General features: G+C 40.3%; 2 protein-coding genes across 4 annotated transcripts in view; both read left to right on the top strand.

The window, feature by feature from the left end:
- gramd4a (GRAM domain containing 4a) overlaps window positions 1-23,855 on the top strand; it is a 471,921-nt gene that overhangs the window by 183,021 nt on the left and 265,045 nt on the right. The window lies entirely within an intron of this gene.
- tbc1d22a (TBC1 domain family, member 22a) overlaps window positions 1-23,855 on the top strand; it is a 163,629-nt gene that overhangs the window by 16,666 nt on the left and 123,108 nt on the right. For all 3 annotated transcript variants that reach the window (XR_014272295.1, XM_082510800.1, XM_082510801.1), the window contains exon 6: window positions 23,637-23,707. Coding sequence is in view for 2 of the 3 variants with exons in the window: in XM_082510800.1 (XP_082366926.1) it covers window positions 23,637-23,707 (71 nt within the window). In the remaining variant the exon portion in view is untranslated. The remainder of the gene's footprint in view (window positions 1-23,636; window positions 23,708-23,855) is intronic.

The raw sequence follows: 23,855 nt of genomic DNA, 5'->3' as shown, positions 1-23,855 counted from the left end.
ACACTGGACCACAAACATTGTTTGACAAAAAAAAGTTAAATGTGGAACTGTGAAAAATACATACGTAAATACTTAAGTGAGGCCAAGCTGAGGCTTAGAGCTGCTTGTCTCAGCGTATATACACGTCTGTCAGTTACCTTTGACAAAATCCAAGTCAGTGAGTTGTTAAGAAACAAGTAGTAAAAATAGCACCTACAATACAGTTGTTTTATCACACGGAAAACCTATAGAGACCAACATAGTATATAATAAAAAAATCACATATTGACATTTGAACAGTAAACCTGAGACTAATGACCAAAAATTGTAGATGTTTGTCTTCTTCCTCGTTAGTTTGACCTGAGGTTACCTTTGGTCAGAGCAGAGACTTTTAAAAGCGGCTGAGTTTGTGTGGATTATTGGTGCAGGATGAACTGTAAAAGTCGAATGTCTTTTAAAAGCCCTTTTGCTTTTAGACCCTCGTTGAGATTAAAGACGTACACCTGATGTCCTTGGGTTGTTTTTGTGTATTTAAGCTGCGTGTATGTGTTTGTTGAATGTGGCTGACAAAACGTAGTGAGGCCACTGTGGTGAATTTGATAAAAACAAAAACAAAACAAAACCACAAACTGCAAGGCTTATGAGGAGAATTGGTTATGTGCCTGTCTAAATACACTAAATATGCTAAATGCAAAAAGCTGTGTCAGACGTATTTCAGCGCAGAAACGACACAGTTTAAATACCGTGCCTTCTATTTTCAAATGACGACTGTGGTCTTAATTTACCGCAACCGAAAAGCTTTCAACGTGTATTTGAGACAGTGTATCATTAGAGACAAACATTTTCTTCAGGTTTTTCTTTACCTGATCACATTTAAGTAATTTCCTTGTTGTTTTTCTCATCTACTGTTTGTGCCTTGGTGATTTACTGTTTTGCTCTTGGTGCAAAATCAATGCTTTCTCGATCTGTTTCACATTAAACTGCATCCTGCATTCATATTGTCTTTCTTGGAAACATTTGAATTACAGGCCAACTGATACTGGAATTTTGAGGCTGCTTGAAAGAAAATAAAGAAAGTAATTTTCAAAACAGTTGTTGAGTAATAACAGGTTGAGGGAGCTAAAAAGGCAGCAGCTTAGCTAACCTGGCTCCAAAAGCAAATCAACTTCTACAAACATCCATATATATTTTATAACAAAAATAAACATGCTGTGGCCAAAAATTTTCCCTCCTAATATCCCTCCTTATAATAACTATAAATTCAATTAATTTTATATCCCTTTAAATTTTATTTATGCTTTAAGATGTGCATTATTAGGTTTAAGCCCCTCTATGTTGTACTGGTGCCTTTGGGTATATTTAATTAATATGCTAGCACTAATGATAACATATCGAATATCCCGTGAGATGTATCCATAAATCATGTCAATGCATCAAGCTAGCTAGCATTAGCTAATAACCTAGCACTCCACCCTTGCATCCAAATATTTTACTTCTGGCTTCAAAATCTAACAAGCAAAAAGTAATTTGCAAGTTTGGTCAAAAATATTAGTATGCAAAATAGTGACATCATAGTGCCTACAACCATCTTTTATATACAGTCTGTTTATAGTGGGCACACATACCTGTTGTGTAGTTATTCAGGCTTTAATTTGCAGCAGTGTTTTATCCAATTTACTGAGAATGTAATCATTCTCAGTAAATTTGTGCTATTGCCATCATTATTGTTTGCAATCACATCTTAATTGTTACATTAATCTGCATTCTCATCACCTAATGGCTTAATACAGTGGGGCAAAAAAGTATTTAGTCAGCCACCGATTGTGCAAGTTCCCCCACTTAAAATGATGACAGAGGTCAGTAATTTGCACCAGAGGTACACTTCAACTGTGAGAGACAGAATGTGAAAAAAAAATCCATGAATCCACATGGTAGGATTTGTAAAGAATTTATTCGTAAATCAGGGTGGAAAATAAGTATTTGGTCACCTCAAACAAGGAAAATCTCTGGCTCTCACAGACCTGTAACGTCTTCTGTAAGAAGCTTTTCTGTCCCCCACTCGTTACCTGTATGAATGGCACCTGTTTGAACTCATCATCTGTATAAAAGACACCTGTCCACAGCCTCAAACAGTCAGACTCCAAACTCTGCCATGGCCAAGACCAAAGAGCTTTCGAAGGACACCAGGAAAAGTATTGTAGACCTGCACCAGACTGGGAAGAGTGAATCTACAATAGGCAAGCAGCTTGGTGTGAAAAAATCAACTGTGGGAGCAATCATCAGAAAATGGAAGACATACAAGACCACTGATAATCTCCCTCGATCTGGGGCTCCACGCAAGATCTCATCCCGTGGGGTCAAAATGATCATGAGAACGGTGAGCAAAGATCCCAGAACCACACGGGGGGACCTGGTGAATGACCTGCAGAGAGCTGGGACCAAAGTAACAAAGGTCACCATCAGTAACACACTACAACGGCAGGGAATCAAATCCCGCAGTGCCAGACGTGTTCCGCTGCTGAAGCCAGTGCATGTCCAGGCCCGTCTGAAGTTTGCCAGAGAGCACATGGATGATACAGCAGAGGATTGGGAGAATGTCATGTGGTCAGATGAAACCAAAGTAGAACTTTTTGGTATAAACTCAACTCGTCGTGTTTGGAGGAAGAAGAATACTGAGTTGCATCCCAAGAACACCATACCTACTGTGAAGCATGGGGGTGGAAACATCATGCTATGGGGCTGTTTTTCTGCCAAGGGGACAGGACGACTGATCCGTGTTAAGGACAGAATGAATGGGGCCATGTATCGTGAGATTTTGAGCCAAAACCTCCTTCCATCAGTGAGAACTTTGAAGATGAAACGAGGCTGGGTCTTCCAACATGACAATGATCCAAAACACACCGCCCGGGCAACAAAGGAGTGGCTCCGTAAGAAGCATTTGAAAGTCCTGGAGTGGCCTAGCCAGTCTCCAGACCTCAACCCCATAGAAAATCTGTGGCGGGAGTTGAAAGTCCGTGTTGCTCGGCGACAGCCCCAAAACATCACTGCTCTCGAGAAGATCTGCATGGAGGAATGGGCCAAAATACCAGCTACTGTGTGTGCAAACCTGGTAAAGACCTATAGTAAACGTTTGACCTCTGTTATTGCCAACAAAGGTTATGTTACAAAGTATTGAGTTGTATTTTTGTTATTGACCAAATACTTATTTTCCACCCTGATTTACGAATAAATTCTTTACAAATCCTACCATGTGGATTCATGGATTTTTTTTCACATTCTGTCTCTCACAGTTGAAGTGTACCTCTGGTGCAAATTACTGACCTCTGTCATCATTTTAAGTGGGGGAACTTGCACAATCGGTGGCTGACTAAATACTTTTTTGCCCCACTGTACATGGTGCTGGTTGACTTGCAGTTTGAATCAAAGTGTGCAAAATTAGTGTCCCTTGGACGACTTTGCACATGTAGACTGTTTTAATTTGCACACACACACACACACACACACACACACACACAGACAGAGTGGGCATTAGCTATGGTCCTAAAATGTAAATGTAGGATTTCATTAGGCTTGAATAGCCTTCGTCAGCACACTTCTTCACCCCTTGAAAACTTTTCTAACAAACTGGTTCACAAGTCATCAGTGTTAGTCAACAGCGGTTGCGGCCGGCTCGGGAAAAGTGTATCTTGCACATCAGCAGAGTGTCTTGAGATGTCAGCTCCCATTAAGGCCTGCCAGGCATCACATGCTGACTGTCTAAATTTAGTTTAGTCCCTGCACCATGATTAGATACCCCAGAACGGGCGAGCCACGCTGCCGGCTGCTGGCAGCATGAAAGATGAACTTCATTCACAGGACATAATTAAGTGAAGGATTGGAGGAGAAGGGGGGTGCTGAGAGGTGATAGGGAAGGGGAGAAGGATGGGGCAGATAAGATAAGATAAGATGAAACTTTAATGATCCCCGTGGGGAAATTGGGTCATTGCAGCTCCAAAGAATGGGATATAGATGAAAATACAAAAGGAAAAAAATAAATTGCCAACATCTGATGGAATTTAAGCCTCTTGTAAACACAAAGGTAAATAATATCACTATGTGCTCACAGTTGGATGATTTGCTTTTGCTGTTACTTAGATTATTTTCAAAGACTTTTACAGCTCCCCTTTTTTTTTTTTTTTTTTTTTTTTTTTTTAAACAATTTAAGAAGTTTTCATTTAAAAGTAAGATGACCAGACACATACCACTCCTTGTCCTTTAAGGGCAGGCCATTTTTTCTGCTGCTGCCTGGGACGCATTAATGCTTATACAATTTGCACATACATACCAGCAGACTGTGTCAGTGGGGATGACACCCCCTGGTGTGGAAGGGAAATTTGACCGACTGTCCTTGAGCTCAAAGGACGAGGGTTGGGATGATCCATTGGCTGGTTGCTCGCTTGAATGGTGTAATTAATTGCAGAGGCAGCCATGTTTTGGGGCCAAGCCACCTGACGTGGTTGGTCTGCCAGCCTCTAGAGACCAAATGTAGAGATGTGTGTGACTTGGTGCACAACCCAGCACCATTGGTCCCACAACTTAATACTTGGTTATGTACTACTGGTATTTGGCCAAGAAATAGTTTGGGTGCATTATATAAATATTTCACCTGTCAGTACATTATTTCTTTTTCTTGATCAACTTGCTTCAGGATCTCCTTTGCATTCAGAACTTTAACACCGCTGTCAGTTTCTCTCTTAACTGTCTCTCTCTCTTCATTGAACCTTGCGACAGGTTGTGACAGCAGTCTGTTTAGCATGTAAGGTCATGTAGAAGGTGATGACCTGTACGCTTGTAAGAGTAGAGTGATTGATGTCAGGTTGATCTCTGCTAATTATTCCTGATGTCCTGAGGCGAGCCGGTCTGTTGAGTGAACCTGAACACAGCACCCACGGTATGCACAGTGAGGGGGAAGCTATTTTAGACAGAACTGAGGGGGGAAGGGGGAAAAAATGAGTCCCGTCTACTACAGAGTAGAACTTTTGCAGTTTCACATTCCATGTTACAAGTGAAACACTGAAAAAATATATTTAGCGAGTTAATAGAGGTTTTTATTTTGTTTTTGTTTTTTTGGGGGAGCTGTACTTCAGATTCAATGCAAATCGCATCTCAATGAACCCAAAATGTACTTATTTTTTCCATTTGTTTTAGAGAAATGGAAGAAGAGATTCAACCATTAATTATTTTCATGATTAATCAATCAAGTGTAAGCTAATACTGAAAAATTTAATACTTGGACCCCATATTCATTATATCAGAAAATATTGAAACATCTCCATACAGCTTATTAAATGATCTTGTTTCTCTTACAAATGCTTCAGAAGTGACAAAACCATTACTATGGCTATTTATAAGCACTGATGGATTCATTGTTGGGATCACCTCAGACTGCTTCAATTAAAGCTTTAATGGGAATGATTAAAATTAGTCACCGTCAAATTAACAGATTTATTTATTACATTTATTAGATATTTGGACCGACACTTAGCCTAAATGATTTTTAATTTTCTTGACAGGTGGCATTGCAGTTCAGTTCATGCTTGGAGGTATGACTAAAAGTTTTTATCACGGTGCTTCTGAAAAGTTCTAGCAGTTTTCATGGTGGCATTATTATTACTCTTATTACTGTTGTTATTATTGCTTGATTGGCCTTTATGTAGACTTATGTTGGCTTAATATACTGTCCGAAGTGCTTGGAATAAACATTTTATTGTTGTGATAAAAGCTAAACTGTTTCACCATCTTTACGGCTTTTATTCATTTGTCAGCATGCGAGGGGGCAGTCTGGACACTTAGCTTTGCAATTGCGATAACTTGAGAACAAGGTGACGTGGGATTTTGAAATTGTTGCCATAGGCATATCTACTAAAAATCTCGGACCAGTACGAATTGCAGTGATCTCGACCTCAAGGTCAAGGTCAAAGGTCAGCTTTTCTGAAAATTCAATTCAGTTCAATTTTATTTATATAGCGCCAAATCACAACGACTGTCACCTCAAGGCGCTTTATATTGTACAGTAGATCGTACAATAATATGTACAGAGAAAAACCCAACAATCATATGACCCCCTATGAGGATTTTCAAATTCATACCATAGCTGCACCTAATAGAAGGCTGAGTAGTACTGGCAGCTACGGCTACAGCTGTTTGTGAAAGGTGCCTGTTAGCCCACAATAGCACGTTACCTCCACCTTAGCTGCTTTGCTGTGGGTGCACGTAGAGGAGCCGGCTGAGCATCTCTGGCAGTGGCGAACTGAGAACTGATGACTCGCCGGAACAAGTCTCTTTGAGCCACGTGGGCCACAGGAACTTTAAGTTCTTCATTCATTACCACGGCTCCACAGTTCATCAAACTTTTTGCTCACAGAGCTCTAATAGCTGTTGATTGGTGATTAGTAACAGTTCATGAAACATCCAGCTGTTTATGATGCGGGTAAACATCTTGACAAATGCACCGCTATATGGCACGTTGTGTTGTTGAACATTTGTGCGTGTGTGATGTGTTTAGAGACTGTATTTAATATTGTAAACTCTCTCTAAGTCACTCTCTAGGAGAGACTATAAGCCACAATTTTACAGACTTTATGCATATCTTTCTCTTTTAATACATTTTAAGACCAAGAGCTGGCATCTGACATCAAGCAGTTATTGCTGGATAGCAGAAATACTGCTGTTGCTATGGCAATGGTCTTTTCTCCTCTTTTTCTTTTTTGGCAGTTTATCCTTTCACTTCCACCTTTTCATCATTTCTTTTTCTTTCTTTGAGTCTTTTTTTCCCCCTTATTTTTGTTTGCTCAGTATTTGGTATATACTGATATGTGGTCACTTAACACACGTACTCCCACACGTGCCGGAGATCTGTGGGTCAGCAACACTGTAAATAACTTACAGAAACACATACAACACACACAAACCGATATCTAACATTAAGAAAGAGGAACAAACCAAACCAAACGGCTGCTCAGTGCGCAGGAACACACTTACTTCCATTACCTCGCTGCCTGTCGGTGTGTCTCTACCCTCTGTTGGGGGTGCTGCAGCTCTTTGTTACTCTTGCAGCATTTCAGCACCCGACTACCATCAGCCTCATTGCAGCAGCGGTGGTTTGGAGGCCTGCTACTTTCTGCCACGCTTTGCTCGCTACACACTTTGTAGTGCTACAATCTGCAATCCCGTTACACAGCAGTCACCATATGATAGGCTTACCATCAGGACCGTCTGCAAAGTTAATAGACGCTATCAAAGTGTGAATTGGCGATGTAATTCAATTCAGCTCGGTCTTAAAGCTTTGCCTAAAAGCACTGATCATGTGTGACGATTCCAGAGGTGTGTGTCACGAGCTCGGCAATTATAAAAAAAAGAGATGATGTAGCTTCAGACTGGCCATCCTGCAAAGAGAGGGGACTCCATGTTCATTCTGATGAGACGCCAATAAAATCTATTTAAAGGAGCAACATTTTCCTTTTATTTAAAAGCTGGGAGAGATATTGTGAGAAATACTACATTTTTAAGACTCTGTTTTCTTATTTCCCCTTTTTGCTTTAAAATTGTATGCTGTGTCAGTCAGTGAATGAACATTTGTTTGTGCACGCTGCCTCCTAGCATGTCCCCAGGCGTAACACCTGACTTGATAAGGTTGATCCAACCACCAGCTGTCTCCTGTGTCAGTATCCTCACAGATTGTCTGGCTTAGTTTATTCATATGTTACACCATGTGGTCTTCCAGGTGAGTTTTTCATCCTCCCTTTCTTTCTTTTTAGGAAGCTTGACTGAACAGACCTCAGCTCTTACAGTTCTCTCCCAGCTGCTGAGAAATTTCTCCTTTATGTGCACGCCGGGCAGACGTACACATCTGCAGCCATCAGCTTTACCCTTCAATTCAGTATCTAAATTAATCCGTTTACTAACTTATATTTAAAATTGTGACAATTCTCCATTATAGCTCTGCCCACAGCCTAGTTGTGTAGTAATTTTATTCATGATTAATAACACAGCGTTCCTTAGCAGGCTTTCTTTTACTTCCTTAAGGCTAAATCGAGATAAAAAAAAAATTCCCATTAAGTGTCAGGTTTAATTTCAAAAACCATATACAGTGAATAAAAACCAGCAAGTTATAAGGCAGATTGATAACCTTTTACTATTGCAGAAACTTTCAGTATATTTTTAATTAACCATTTATTCTGCAGTAAAGGAAAAAGTGGATTTCTGCATTCAGAATCGATGCTTATTGTGTTCGACAGCCCCGGTGGTGGTGGCTGACATTAAACATGGACACAATCTTAAATAATGAGGTCAGCAAATGCAAGTAATCCCTGTGAGTCAAAAGCTCAGGCTGTTTCCCACTGTTTGTTCTGCTCTTGGCTCTATAATCTGTCATATATGCTTGATATGAATATCCTTAGAATGGTCAACTCATATAGGAAGTGACATATGCTGTGCAGACCTGTTTCAGAATGAAGATAAACTGAGCAGCCTGACCAAAGGTGAATTATTCTGAACTGTAAATCAGCCTGAGCTTCTCGAGAATTCGAGAATAAAAATGTGGAGCTGGACATAAGCATAATAGGTCCCCTTTTACAGGATCAGTTTCACCTCAGACCTTTGCTCTAGGCCAAAAGAAAACTCCCTCTGCAGTGATCAGCGTGTGTTTCAGATTTTGTTTTGAAGCACTTTAATGAGGAGTATTCACTGTTAACTATTGCAGTTTGGTGGTTTATATATAATCTAAAATATATAAATATTTGTGGACAGCAGCTCTTTCAGTCAACAGAAATGTTGCCTGCAACACTAACTTACCTGCAATTTCATATGACTGCAGAAAAGGTGTCACCAGGCCAGATATTTTTGAAAGTGTTTCACTCAAACCAGTTAAAGGCGAGGCAAACCTCGGGGAATTAACTATACAAATTCTCTGTGTTCATGCAAAAGAACACACACACACACACACACACACACACACACACACACACACACACACACACACACACACACACACACACACACACCTGTATGCTCATCTGTGTTCCGTGTCCTCTCCCAGCCATCTGGGCCATCCATCAGGTCTCCTGAGCAGGTATAATCCAGGGAGGGAGTATCTTTTTACAAGAGTCCCATTAGTTTACGAGCCGTCTGCTCCCTGGCGCTATCGCTTTGTCCTTTAGATGAGTTAGACCATTCAGGACTCTCTCACAGCATTCAAGGTTTATAGGAGGAGAGCTTAACTTTTTAATATACTCTGTGATAAAGGTGTCTGTCCTGATTGTATTGTTTTTCTGACCTCAGTGACTAAATATCTTGAATAATAAGCTCGAGAAGATATTGCATTCGCTGACTTTATCACTGAGGTATTTCCCGAAACAGGTACTTTGGGAAACACCGTTGTAAAATGTGCTTTATAAGCTTTACGTTTAATACTACACACATGAAGGAAAGATTTAAGAAATAAATTGTACTGGTTCTTATTGTGTGTAGATCTCACCACTATAGGTCAGTAGATTTTAGATTCAGTCAACAGAGTTGTGTTTTCTTACACCTCCCAGTTCAAGTGTATATCCCTAGCTACAGTGGCCACTGTAGGATAAACAGTGGTTGCCAACGTTCATCTGTAGTGAGTGTGGGTGGTCACCTCAACTGCCATGCATCATTTACTCTGTTTACTTTGGAAGAGGCTGTAAAAATTTTGTTAAATGAATCGATACGGAATCGATTAGTCAGTGATGCTCACTTCTGTCCAATGACAACAATACTAAGGTGAGGTGTAAAGGATATCCTGAACTTTTCTGCTCTGCTGTTAGCTGTCATTAGCTGCTGTTAGCTTTCATTAGCTACTGTTAGCTGTCATTAGCTGCTGTTAGGCAATGTTAGTGAAACTTTCTAACACTGTTGCACTCGGACGCTGCCATCACTGCCATGTGATTTCTTTTTCTTTTTTAGTAGGAAACTGGAGTCTGACATTAGCTGGCATAAAATTAGCTTATAACTGTTGTTGTTTTTTAGCTGGCTAGTTGTCAATGATTTGCACGTCTAATCTGCTGACAATAAGTAATTGTGACAGTATCAAGAAAAAAAAAACACGTTTTCACATTCACATCACTAGTTCAGGAAGTGGTGAGTAAGAGGTGAGGGGGAAGAGGATGACGTTTTATCCAGATGCCAGTGGCGTGGTGTCTTTTCTTCATGTTTTCACTTCATTCGTGAACGGGACCCTTTCTCAGGTGATAAAACATCATGTTTTGAATGTGAAGATGCAGCGTATGAGTGAAAATTTGCCTCTACTACACACGAACACCTACGGATTCTCTCCTCTGCCTTTGGTGTGGTACATATGTGGCTTGTCTCTAGTCACATAGATAATTAAGCAGAATGGTGATGATGTCCATCTTGGCCAGTGTATTCAAAATGGTGGTGCAACAATGTGGCTTCAGCAGATTGATGCCCGCTCCTGCATACATCAGTTAACATTATTTTTGCTTATTTAATAACTTCAGAAATGGCATACTGTGCCTTTAAGATGTAGCTGATGCTCAAAGTTTCATCAAATTGGTGTTTGTAGGTTGACTTTATCTTAAGCTGATGTATGTGGAAAGCTAAGTGTTCGCAGGATTGAGTTTGGATTTGCTGAAGAAGCTTCTGGAAGCTTCTGTTGCAGAACACAACTCTTTGGCCAGGTGTGTTTAGGTGTGTGTGTGTGTGTGTGTGTGTGTGTGTGTGTGTGTGTGTGTGTGTGTGTGTGTGTGTGTGTGTGTGTGTGTGTGTGTGTGTGTGTGTGGTATTCACGTGCGAGAATATGTGTGTTGTGTTTTGCCCCAGTGGTCGCGCTCCGATTGAATGATGCCTGAATAGTGCATGGCTTCGGCCCGCCAACCGTCTTCCCTCCTGCTCCCATCAGCTCCCTGCTCATCCAACACTGACTGACAGCACTTCTTCCCTCTCCCGCTGTCTTCTATTCTTCTTCCTGGCCTTCACAGAACTGTGCACACAGGCAGGTAGACTGACTGACAGGCAGGTAGACAGGCAGACATGGAAGGGGTGCAGGTACACACTCTGACATGCACATTTACAATCACACATGTGTGCACACTTCCTTATAGGAGCTCCATTTGATTTTTTTTTCATTACTTGGTTGTTTATAGTGAGTCCTCCCTTGCTGAAAGGAGCTTCTTAGCTCTGTTGTTTCACTCTTTCAGTCCTTTGTCATGCTTGGATGATTGTATTGGTGGCACTTGACTATATACTTTGTGCACACTCAAGATCCCAATAGGTGATAACCCAACAAATAACCCGCTCTTTGTGGAAAATGCAACAAAAATTCCGCTTTGAGATTATTTTTGTTTTGAACGAAGCAAGACTCGGAAGCCCAGAAACGTACGTGAAGCTGACAGATCCAGGATTTCTTGCAGCATCTAAATGAGCAAATGGAGGTAACATATGCTGTTAAATCATTTGGATGCACAACCTGTAACATGTGGCAATGCTGGTGGAAAAAACTATGAGTCTATGAAAAACTTGCAATTATGTAGCAGTTTCACTTAAAAACTTAATTTAAAACAATACAAATCATCCAAGAAAATTGCCGTCCAACCGCCTAGCCCTGAACAAAACCCGTGTTTAGGTTGTCAGTCCAGACAAAAACGAGGGACCAGAGCATCTTCTCACATGTGCTGTTTCTTACATTAGGCTTTCTGAACACAATAAAGTGTGTTCCTCAGGATTTGTTTTCTTATTTAACATCTTGGATTACGCAGCCATTTTCATTAGAAGCTGAAATCCTTTTTAAAGTGAGGTAAATTGTGTTTAATTAGCATTCAAAAACCTAAGGGTTCAGTGAGCATTACTAGTGTGCTTACATCCAAAAATTCATCTAATATTGAAAATCTCACCGTGTTTGTTAATGAATGCTGCTCGTCTCCTAATTGTTTAAGGTCTAAGAAGCTACAAAAAAAAGAAGAGAAACTTATCTGTTGAGCAAGGCTCAACAAGTCCTGCAAATTAAGAGACAAACTGGAATGGCACACTTGCAGAGCACGCTCTTTGCCAATGCACTGCGCACTCTCACAGTTTTTAAGAAACTGATCTGGATCAGCATCATAATCTAATGGGTTCTTTCTATGCCTGTGCACTGCCTGTCTGCCAAGTTGCATTAAATTGGTAGTGTTTTGCACAGTCCTGCTGATAAACAGAGACAAGCAGCAAATCTGATGGGGCTCTACTCGGCCTTTTGCCTTAGTGGAGGAAATGTATCATTTGTTAAAGCCCTTTGTGGTTTATGATCTCATGTTCCTATTTGCAGGCTGATATGGTTTGTCTGCGCCTTCTAAAATTGCTGTAAATCAGTGTTAAAAAATAAATCACATTGATGTGATTGGGCATTGTTCAAAAAAAGAGCATGGTTTTAGTTAAAATAAAACAAAGACTGGGTGATATGTTGTTAAATCTGTTAATTTTATATATTTAGAAACAGATAAGTACTGTTTGCTTTTTGAGCCAAAGTATCTCAATCTGTGGACTATCTGTATATCCTTTTTGGAATTAGTATGTGACATAATTAAAAGATGTTGAGGTACCAGTAGTAAATATAACCAGATTCAGACCTTTTCAGAGTTCAGAAACCGAGAGGAAGGAGAAACACAATGAAACACGCAGCCACAACACTGCTAGAAGAACAAACCAGAACTGGGTTTCAAGTTTACAGGTGTATGAGAGTCAGATTATAAATTGTTATAACCAACAAATGACCAAAAACACTCAAACAGATTGTTTGCATAATTCCAAAAAGAAGAAATACAAGTTGTCAGTGACATTGTGACACTGAGAGCAGGTGGATATGTGTGGACCCCGCCCACAGCCGTATGTCAGAGTACAGACTGTTCTCACACACGTCATGGATATAAGGTTCAGTTTCATGTGCATAGGGCTGTCAGCTCTTCATCTAGAAGGTCTTCAGAAACTTCAGGAAACTATAACTAAAAGTAAAGTACACTGGATTTATGGAGAAAACAATGTTGCTTCACCTGCCTCAGCTGATGCAGCCAGTGGACTCAAACAGGAAGGTCATAAGGTCACAAAATAAATGTTAGATTTAAAAATACTGAATTTTTTTTCTAATAGAATTATTTATTTTTCCTCATCTTTACCTGGTAGTTACTTCCTCAGTTTACTGTTTTTAGAATCGCTGTGGCCAGTGGCTTTGTCACTTGTTCAAAAACACTTGTTCATGAGGAAAATACTTGATTGAGGCTGTGTTCTAATGCAGGTTTCTTAATAATCTAGAAGTAGGATTAACTTGTCTTTACAGTGCTGCAAACCCTGGAATTTATTGAGAAAGGCCTCTGTCTTTAACAATGTCTGAACTAGCTAAATGTTAAGGAAGTGATCCTGTGACCCACATATATGTGCCAGAGAGAATCTGGGTCAGAGAGGTGACAAAGACACATTCTCTCCTGCTTTAATAAGCACAGTTGAGGTGGCCTTTATCAAGGCAGCCAGCCCCGTCTGCTCAGTGAAGCTGCTGTCTGCGACGGTACATGAGTGAATGCACTGGAAAACTCCGCCTTGCGCTCATTTGACGTGACCTTTACGTCCCCTTGATACTGCTCTCAGAGTTTGGTTGTGTAACACTTTGGGTTATCTTGGCTGGTTAAATAAGTTTTAATGAAATATAAACACGATAAAACATATTGCGCCCTTTGAATGTTTCAAGAGTCACTGAGCATTTGCTCCCTCCGAGCGCCCCCCCCATCAGAGGAGCTGTTGTGGGTGTTCAACATAAGGTACATGGTGTTCTAATCACCCCCTGTGGTCCCGGCTTAACTCCAGCCAAGACAAAGTGAACTCCTGTAAGTTCATGCATAATGGAATACAGTAGCCACAGAGAAGAGACTCGCAGCACTTGCCCTTGAGTTGTTACAGGTGTTTGGTTTTTTTTAGTTTTTTTTTAATGGTGGTAAGAAATAAGGCTTCCTCCAAGGTTGGGTCTGTCCCTCCAGAACAATCCGTTGAGATCTGTGTCCAACATGAAAAACACCCACGATACTGATCATGTTAAGTCCAAAGAGCTTTATAACATAATGAGATGTTTTATTGGTCTCCACAGGGTCCCCTCTTTCACTTCTCTATATGTGCTTTGAAATAACTGCCTGTGGGGTGAATTGACTTTAAATAGAGGTTTTGCTTTAATTTTGTCTGTCTCCAGAGACCTCTTTAAAAGAAATGTCCTTATAGTTTTTTTTCTCTTCTAGATATTATGATGTATAGCGAGGAATGACAAATTTGTCAGCTAAAAGTGTCTTGTTTGCATTGCTAACTTTGTTCGGTGAAAGTGACGCCGACAGCTAGTCCCTCGTCACCTCCGGGACAGTTGCAGAAACTTCTCCGCCCTTCATTTTGACAAGTGCCCGCTGAGCAAAAACAACAGATTAATTTTCGAAATGTCACAAAATGCCTTTAATTTATTCCAGTGGAGTTTGGGTTCGGCTGTCTCATTCATAATACACAAGAGATGCCCTAGAGAGTTATATGTTTTTTGAGAGATGAGCTAGCCTTGCACTAATGAAACGACATCTGCAATTTAGCCTGTATGTCAGCTATGCTCATTTTGCCCTCTCTATCTCTGCCCACTGTGGGAAATTGAGTTTTATTCCTTAGCAATGAGTTCTTGGGAATTGCAGTATGGTTGTGTAGTATTCATTTAGGAAATGGCAATTTTTTTTCTTCTTCTTCAAAAAATCAGTATTTAAAGACTCTTTTGGAAGAATAGTGCGTCACCTTGGAGTAGATTTTACAGATGGATTATAGATTTATATATTTCCTCATGCAGTTCTCAGCTCAAGGAAGCCTTTTAAGCCAGGAGTAGTTAGAATGTGTGATACTGGAAGGTTGGTCCATTGTATTTTCATGTACAGAACCAGTGTGTGCATACGTCCTCCTTACAGTCAAGCTGTGGGTCTAGAACCATCAGCGCTCACGTTGGGGTAACTAATTTTGATTCTGTAGTCGTCCGGCTCTCTGCTGGGGAATGTTTGGAAGACAGTGAATTGCAGGAATAGAGGTCGTTTTCTCTATAGGATGTAGGGCACCTTTCCTTGTTCTGCTAGCTGCATGGTGTAAGTAAATATTTGCACCTTGCCCTTCGGACGCACCGCTGCGTATCTACATACACAAGCAATGCAGTCCTTCTCCCACAAGCTGTTCCTGCAGAATATTTGACCACAAAGGACAGAGGCGTTTTGAAAATCACTGCAAAATCAGGATGTAAAGACCATTAGCCAACTTCTGCCCCATGCCCCTTCACTCCCCTCCTCTGTGCAGCCTACGGAGAGATTAATGCTAGGTAGGTGAGCTATAACATAGTTTAATTAAGCCCGAATCACCAAGATTCATGGACCTATTTCTTTGTCTGACAGTGCAAATGAAGGTTCAAAGGGTGCAAGGCAAGAGGAGAGACACCTTTTGACAGGCTGTTAGGAGCATAATGAATGTGGAGGTACACATAGGATAACTATTTCACCCTTAAGGACTGTTGCAGATGATTTCTGCATAACCTCAGTGCAGGTATTCTACTCTACATATCTGAAAGGTAGATGTCGTGGCAAGCAGCCTCGTGCTAGATTCAGATATATGATCAGCCACCAGTGGTAAAGATGTAAAAGTTCATCCTATAATGGGGAGGCGTTAAAATAATAGAAGAATAATATGCCCCGGACCCTCTGACGTGCAGTCGTGGTAATCAATATGCGGAGTACTTCTCAAGCCTGCAAAACAGGATGTTCCCCGAGGACAAGCACAGGAGCGGTGCGATTCGAGTGCAAACAGAGCGGCCGCTGTGCAGATCGATCTCAGCTTCTGTGGCATCAGGATAGCGTTATGCATTGGAAGTAACATGAAGTATCGCATTATGAGTTATTCCCCAAACAGAATGCGAACTGTGGAGGAAAAAAATACTTTTGAATAGGACAGAAGATTGTTTCCTGGCACAGTGTCAGGCACAAGATGAATGGCTTGGAAATAGAAATGCCTCAAATTGATGTTTTTACTAAAGATATAGATATTTTTTTCATTTCCATCCGTTCTTTTTACTTTTGAAAACCCATAATTTTTGGGGTTGTATCTCCAAATATTTGTATCATGCTGCGTTTTTAAAGATTCCAGCAGTTGCATTGTATTTATTTCTCTCTTTTCTAAATGCATTTATTTATCTTTTGTAATGTCTGGTCCAGTTTGTGTCATGATTACATAAACTCCCCCCAAAAAGTTTTAAGATGAGTTGAAAGGCACATGAAACACGAATGCAATAAAACCCACACAAACAAAACCATAAATACAAAGTAATATGTTTTTAACACTTCCTGCTATTCTTTTTAGATTTGTTGTTTGCGTTTTTCAGAATGTAGTTCTGAAACCAGTCCTGCAGCTGAAATTACATATTAATGTACTCTTTAGTTCTCTGAAATAATATACAGGATTCTTATGTATCAAACTACATTGTCATTAATAATCCACAATGCAGTTTAAACGGTAAACATGTCAACGTGATGTCCCCCTCTCTGCCTTTAATCAGGACAGTAGTTTTGCAGAATCAACCTTGTGCTTTGTTCACTATGACCTGAAACTAGCAGTTGAGCTCATAATATTATCAGTAAAGTGTTTGCTGGGATCACAGTGCAACAGAACTGATGACACAACTCACTGATTTTTAACCAGAGGTGGTGTTTCTTTAGAAAGAATTAATGCATTAGCTTGACTTTTCAAAGGATGCTATGCTCCTTTTTTATACTGTTAGAAGCTAAGTAGTGTGCCTGACTAGGTACATATTACTGCTATTCATGCAGAAGTATGTTGAATGATAGTACACATAGAATATGGGATTTTGAATGCAACAGCACTGATATCCACGATTTTTAAAAATCTGGTGAGTAAATAATATTTCTGTTGCAGTTGGGTTTGATTGGACAACTTTGGTGCTGCTGTGATTTAAATGTCCACACCATACAATTGTAGCAATAAAGGAAAAGCAGCCTCCCAAGTGTCGTCTTCAACTTGTTGTAGTGTTGTGGAGCAAAAAGGGAAGGAATCCATTCTTTTGCTTTGCGTTTTTTATGGTCTGTGTGATGTCTGAAGGAGTTTTTTTAAAAAAAACTACGACCTGCTGCTGCACACGCTGCCTTGGGGTAATCGACACCTTCCCACATCACGGTGCTCTGACTGTCTCTGAACCAGCAGACCCATGCTGTGCACTAGATCACTGTATTGAATTTCTATATAATTAAAGTCACTGGGGGTAAGGTAAGAGAGAAATTTTAAGTGGAAGATGCGCAGGAACTAAAGAGAATAAATAGCTGCTCCCATCAGCTGAACAAGCTCTAATGCGTTTCACTCAATTTAGCCAATGGACTTAGCCCATTGCTGTTTAGCTGATTGCTATTTCCTATTCTGCTATCTGTCACTGGCTCTGCGTTGCATTTGCCTTGAAGAACAGGCAAGGCAGAGTCATTTGGCAGCGCTAATCAATACTGTTCACTCTGTGCAAAGACCTTATCAATTTCCAGCCGGTTCCATGAATAGGAGCAGAGGAGGAACTTGGCTTATTTATTAGGTACATTTGTTTTTTCTTTTTTTTTTTTTTCCTCACAGAAAAAAGTATGTTAAGGTGGTGGCATTTCCTTTGCTCAAAAATCAATCCTCTGTCTTTCTTTCACTCGGAGAATGCAGGTAAAACAGTGGCAGTGCAATTACAAGTGAAGAGATTTCCATTCCTTTTTTATGTTTCCCTCAGTTTGGTGAATGCTAATGGGGGCTTGTAGATTTGCAGGGCACGGGCAGAGCGAGGCCCATCTGTGAATAATGGATGAGTTAATGTTAGCGAGAACTCATCTTGGAACCCACTCCCCAGAAGAAATACATATAATTTTTTATCTTTGGTTTCCTGGACTGCGTGATTCTGATTGGCAGGGTCATCCAGTCATCTCACGTACCTCTCGTGTAGAGCTTCATATCAACGAAGACCAATGCAGTATACCACAGTACGGATTTCTAGCACGTCCAACTGTGTGGCGTCATGTATATTTACTAATATTTCTTTTAGTCGATATCAGTGTTTCCTTCAAGCTTAAAGGTTTCTTTTTACTTTAGAGGGTTTGAAAAGGATTAAGCTTGGTTTAAATGCTATTTATTTTCTGTCAGAAATTTAACATTGTAGAGCTATATTTTAAACGAATAACATTTTTATATATATTAAAGTAAAATCTTAAATCTGACTAGGCAAAAGGTTGAAGAGCTACAGAAGAACACAGGTGAACTGGAAAACTAAATTCTTTGGTCAGTTCCAAAGAAACGAAGTAGCTGTAATAACTACTTCTATACTGTTTTTATTTCTTTTTTGTATAGAAACAAACTGTTTCCAGTTGTTAAGAAATGTCCCCATAAATAGAAAAAAGGAACACTGAAATTATTTTGTATATATCCTCAGTACAAATTTAAAAAATCCAATTCACTTTTATTTATATAGCGCCGTATCACCACAATTGTTGCCTTAAGGTGCTTTATATTGTAAGGTAAAAACCCTGCGATAATACAAAGGAAAAAAACCTTTCAAATAAAATGAAGAAGAACTTAAACAAAACTGACACTCGGTTGCGGTCTGCTTATGCTCCAGGAGGAACAAAGGGGACATGAAGTGCAGTCTCAATGAAGTGGGCAGTGAGGCTCATATATGGATCAGATGTGTGACTTGTTCATGAGCAGCAATCCGAACACAGAAGTTCATCCCTCTGTTTACGCTCGGGATGTTTACGGCCTTGGAGTTGGTAACGATGCTCAGCTACTTTAATCAGCTGCTTAAATCGGACATTTTCAACTGTGGTTACCGGCGTTGTCTATTGTAATGGTGTTAGCTGCCTTTGTAGAAACATGCTTTTGCAACAGTGTGTGCTCTGCTCTGCTTGTTTGGCGGAGGTTAAATAGCCAGATTATCTCCACGCTCCCGATTTCCTTAACAACGTCCTCGTGTTTTGAGCCTGGGGTTGTGCCGTTGGGGTGTCACATGTTCGATATCACTGTTGCTTGAGTTTTCGCTCAACATGCTGGTTTGTAGCTTCTCAAACATTAGCGCTGCTGCTGCTCGGACTCGACTCCAACCACAATTTTTTCCGCGCTGCACTCTTCTCATTGTCATTGTCATTCTGTCAACTTTATATTGACCATGTCTCATATTATAGAAACATTTTTGGTTGATAATGCTTTTTATTATCAACCAAAAATGTTCTTTTTTTTATTATTTTTATTATTTTATTGCCCTGCTCTGGATGAGTTGGAAATCCGCATCATCTTGAATTTCCTCCTTAAGAGGAACCTGTTTTATGAGACGTTATGCCTTTGCTAAATGAATTGGGATGAAGCTATAATTTTGTGTTTTCAGTAGACACTGGGTCGTGAAAACGGCGTAAAATCACTAGTTAAAATTTTTAAAAAAGCAAACCCTAACAAAGCAAAACAAACAAGTAAATAAAGTTTGCCTTAAAATAAGGTTTCAAAAGCCTCCTTCCAACAGAGATTCTTGTACCGTGCGTGTGCCATCACTCGAACCTTTCATTAGCCCAGAAAAACAGGGAGATCTACCTAATCTTTGATGTGGTAGTGTATACATAAGCCTGTTACTACACAGCTGAAATAGTAGCATCACAATTAACCAACATGTTTGCTGGTTTAGTTGGTGATTAGCTCTTTGGGGCAGGGAACTTTCATATTTGCCAGATTTATTTATTTATTTTTTTTAGACTGTCTTTCGTCTGATTATGATTCCTCTGCTAAGACCAACCTTTGGCCTTTTACTGCTTTTACTGCTTTAACATTAAATCAGTCAGGACCCTTTCAAATGATGCCATAGTTAGTTTAGGTTTACAGTCTAGTAACCAGTAAAATCACCTCACTGTTTGTTGTGAGCATCCTTTGCCTCCTGCATTTCTCCACAGTTTTAAAAGGAATTGGAGAACTCTTGGAGGATTCTGTGGACTTAGCCTGTCTCAGTCGTTTCTGTTTCTCGCTGGTATTTCTGGCTCAATAACGTTGAGATCAGGGCTCTGTCAGCCTCTTACCATCTGCTGCAGGAATTCTTCCTGCTGCTGAAGACGGTTCTTTGTGACTCTCTCTTTGGGCTCGTCTTTGTGCTGCAAAACGAATCTGAGACCATCCAGACACCTTCTTTATGGTGCACAGATTCCAAAATATAAACTGTCTTAAAGCTTTTCACTGTATTGCATTGTTGTGAGGAAATTGAATACTTTACAAAGAATTCTACTGAAATATTAGATGAACGTTTTTGATATGACAACTACATCAGAGGACAAAAGGATGCCCAATATGGGTCAGAATTAGGTGACAAATGACACGTTTTCTAATGTAGTGGGTGGAGACCTTATGGCACGAGTAGGATTAAGTTTGTGCCTCGAACACAAAAGTGGCGCTCCAAACAATAGCTTTAGTTCTGTTTATGAACATGACCTCTTTTTGGTTCAGGGAAATTCAAAGTGACACTTTGCCCGCCAGAAGACAGTGGTTTCTAAATACCACACGACAAAGTGCTTTTTCTCGAGTCATAGCTGATTCCCACACTCACACATCCTCTCACACTGTGTCTGTGGTTGTGTCACAGAGGGAAAAAGAAGGTCCGGCCCGGCTAACACTTAGCACTAAGCCTTATTTTCTGTGAATTTTTTTGTCAGTTCAGTTAAACTATACAAGATAGAGCCATGATGCTTCACAGGCATATAGCTGAGATCAAAATAAAGGCCATGTTCAAAGATATGTTTAGTCTGACCATTCACGTACAGATGATCGAGTATGAGTTGGAACCAGTGCTGGTTGTAACACATTAAACGCAAGCACTGAGTACTTTTTTCCTGTAGTGAATAATCGAAGGCATTTAATTTACAATACCAGTAATCACTTATTTACCTACTTTTTTCAAATGACCAATCTGTCAGAGTGACAGTATTACCACAGTTCCTTCCTTGAGACATTATACATTGTTTGTCTCTGACTTCTTGGCATGCAGCTGTATACTAGTGGAATACACACCCATCCAGGGCCAGAGCTGTGTCTTTGTGCATGTTAATGCCAGCTAGCTTATGCTCTTTTATTATTTGTGGCAAGAGTGATAGAAAATGTGTGGCTAAGGAGCTCTGCTTTACATTTTGAAGAAACGCCTGCAAGCTAAGCACACTGATGGTGAGGCCCACTGAGGAAGAGAACCACAAAATTGCTTTTAGCATCGCTAAAGCTTGTCGCTGGTAATTTGATGGAGGAGATGCTACCAGTGTCAGCTCACTGTGTAATTAAGTGATTTTTATTTAGCGCCTTTTCTACTCTATTTGAGTACTCAAAGTGCTTTATATCATTCACACAAGCCCCTTTTCATACTTCTGAGTGTTTTCTATGTAGTCTAAGAAGGTTTGATAGAAAAGCATCTGGACTTCTTTAAGTTGCTTGAAGATGCTTCACTTCTCATCCGAGAAGCTTCTTCAGTTCTAAGGTGAAATGGTACAGAGTCCCAGATTTAAGCCCTATGGGAGTGTCCCCGAAGAGGGACAATGGACCCCCAAATGATCCTCTACCTAATCCCATGAGTCAAGGTGTGAAATGGTAAATGGCTTGTATTTGTATAGCGCTTTACCAGTCCCTAAGGACCCCAAAGCACTTTACACATTCAGTCATCCACCCATACACACACACACACATTCACACACTGGTGATGGCAAGCTACATTGTAGCCACAGCCGCCCTGGGGCGCACTGACAGAGGCGGGGCTGCCGGACACTGGCGTCACCGGGCCCTCTGACCACCACCAGTAGGCAACGGGTGAAGTGTCTTGCCCAAGGACACAACGACCGAGACTGTCGGAGCCGGAGCTCGAACCGGCAACCTTCCGATTACAAGACAAACTCTTGAGCCACGATCACCCAAAACGGGTGTAGATCCCAATCAGCCAAGGTTTCGACTAGGGCTGCCACGATTTGTCGACTAGTCACGATTACGTCGACTATCAAAATCGTCGACTACTGATTTAATAGTCGACGTGTCGTTTGAAGCTTTGTAAGATCACAAAAGACGCAGGAATAAAAGCAGGATTTAAGAGTGTAATAACGGACTGAAACAGAAGATGGCAGCACTGCATGTACAAGGATGCCAGCTGCCGTTAAACCCCGAAGAAGAAGAAGCAGCTGTGTCCCAGAATTCATAGCGCGGCCCAGCTTAGTTTCCAACAATGGCGGTAGCTAGTTAGTTTTAATATTACTCTTATTATTCTTTCTGGGTCACAAAATAAACGTTTAACATATTTTCATGTGAGAATGTAGCTGTGTAAACCTCAAATATCGGCTCAGTTTATCAGGACACCACATATTTTCAAAAGCGCTCCGACGTTTTCGGAGACGTCTGTTACCCACTAGCTCGATAGCTAGCCGGAGCTAGGTCACTAGCGCCCTGAGAACACCGGACTCCCAGCAAATTGTTTTCAAACCCACCGCCGTCTTTCGCTACTCAGGTTAATTATATATGAGTCACTTAGATAAATTAAAAATGTTGTTGTTTGGCTTTTTTTTTTTTTTTTTTTTTTTTTTTAGTATTTTATTTGTTCCTGAGTAAATCGGTTTGGCTGAGATTAAAGTTATAGTTTTTACACAGCTGAATAAACGTCAAGCAGACAGCTGATTATCAGAAGTGTGAGATGCTGGAGAATATACTCCGGTGTCCTGTTATATTTTAGATAGCAAGGAGTTTATTCAACTTTACCGAAACAATCTGCAAATTTCATTAAAATTGAATAAACTATCATCTTGTCTTTATTTTTAGTTAGCACCTTAAAAGCTTAAAGCTGTAAGCTAATGATAGTTATATAAGAGCAGATGCTGCTGGTGCAATAAGCTGTAGTTTTACGTCCAGTGGATGATGATCTGATTAGTCGACTAATCGCATAAATAATCGGTGACTAGTCGACTATCAAAATAATCGTTTGTGGCAGCCCTAGTTTCGACTGAACTCATTGTGAAACCTAGCCCCACCCTATCATGTGATTTCCTGAGGTCAGAAGGCCCAGGATGTGAGTGGGCTTTAACGCCTCTGGGCTTTCTATCTAGCATTCACACGCCGATGAACCCAGTGGGAACAACTCGGGGTTCAGTATCAGTATCTAGTAGATTGGAGCAGCCAGAAATCGAACCACCAACCCTCTGATTAGTTGATGATCTGCTCTGCCCCCTGAAGCAGTAAATATAAACTCCCAATGCAAAGCAGTGTTTATTTTTGGTAATGAAAAAATACCCTGACAAGTTAGCCTTCCCATTAGGTAACATTGTCTCATAACATAACAAGTTGCAGTGGTTGGATTGTCAACATGTTGACAAGCCTGATGACAGGTTGGGTCAAATAACAAGAAGAGATTAGCTTTTCTATTAACTGCTCATTGTATGAGGTTAATTATTTAATAAAATCCATCAGTGACTTCAGTTTGGAATGCACTGTTAATATGTTTTAATGCCTAAACCTTAGATATTAAGTAGTATACAGGATGGTGTATATCATATTTCAGAGAATGGTGTGTAAAAAGAGCCTCTTGTGTGTTTGTTTTCCAGATGAGCTGCGGAAACTCAGCTGGTCCGGAATCCCTCGACAGGTCCGACCGATTGCATGGAAACTTCTCTCAGTAAGTTATTTATTTATTTTTTGGCTATACACACAAGTGGTCTACCTTTATTACATTAAATATTAAATATTATATTTAGATCCCAAGAATGCTTTAAAACACAAATTTCTGTAAAACATAAAAACACATTTACACAAATACAACAAAC

Source organism: Aulonocara stuartgranti, assembly GCF_965226115.1.
Source record: "Aulonocara stuartgranti genome assembly, chromosome: 17".
NCBI classification, from domain to species: domain Eukaryota; kingdom Metazoa; phylum Chordata; class Actinopteri; order Cichliformes; family Cichlidae; genus Aulonocara; species Aulonocara stuartgranti.
The sequence above is the reverse complement of the archived record's forward strand: the minus strand, read 5'-3'. Positions and strand labels throughout refer to the sequence as shown.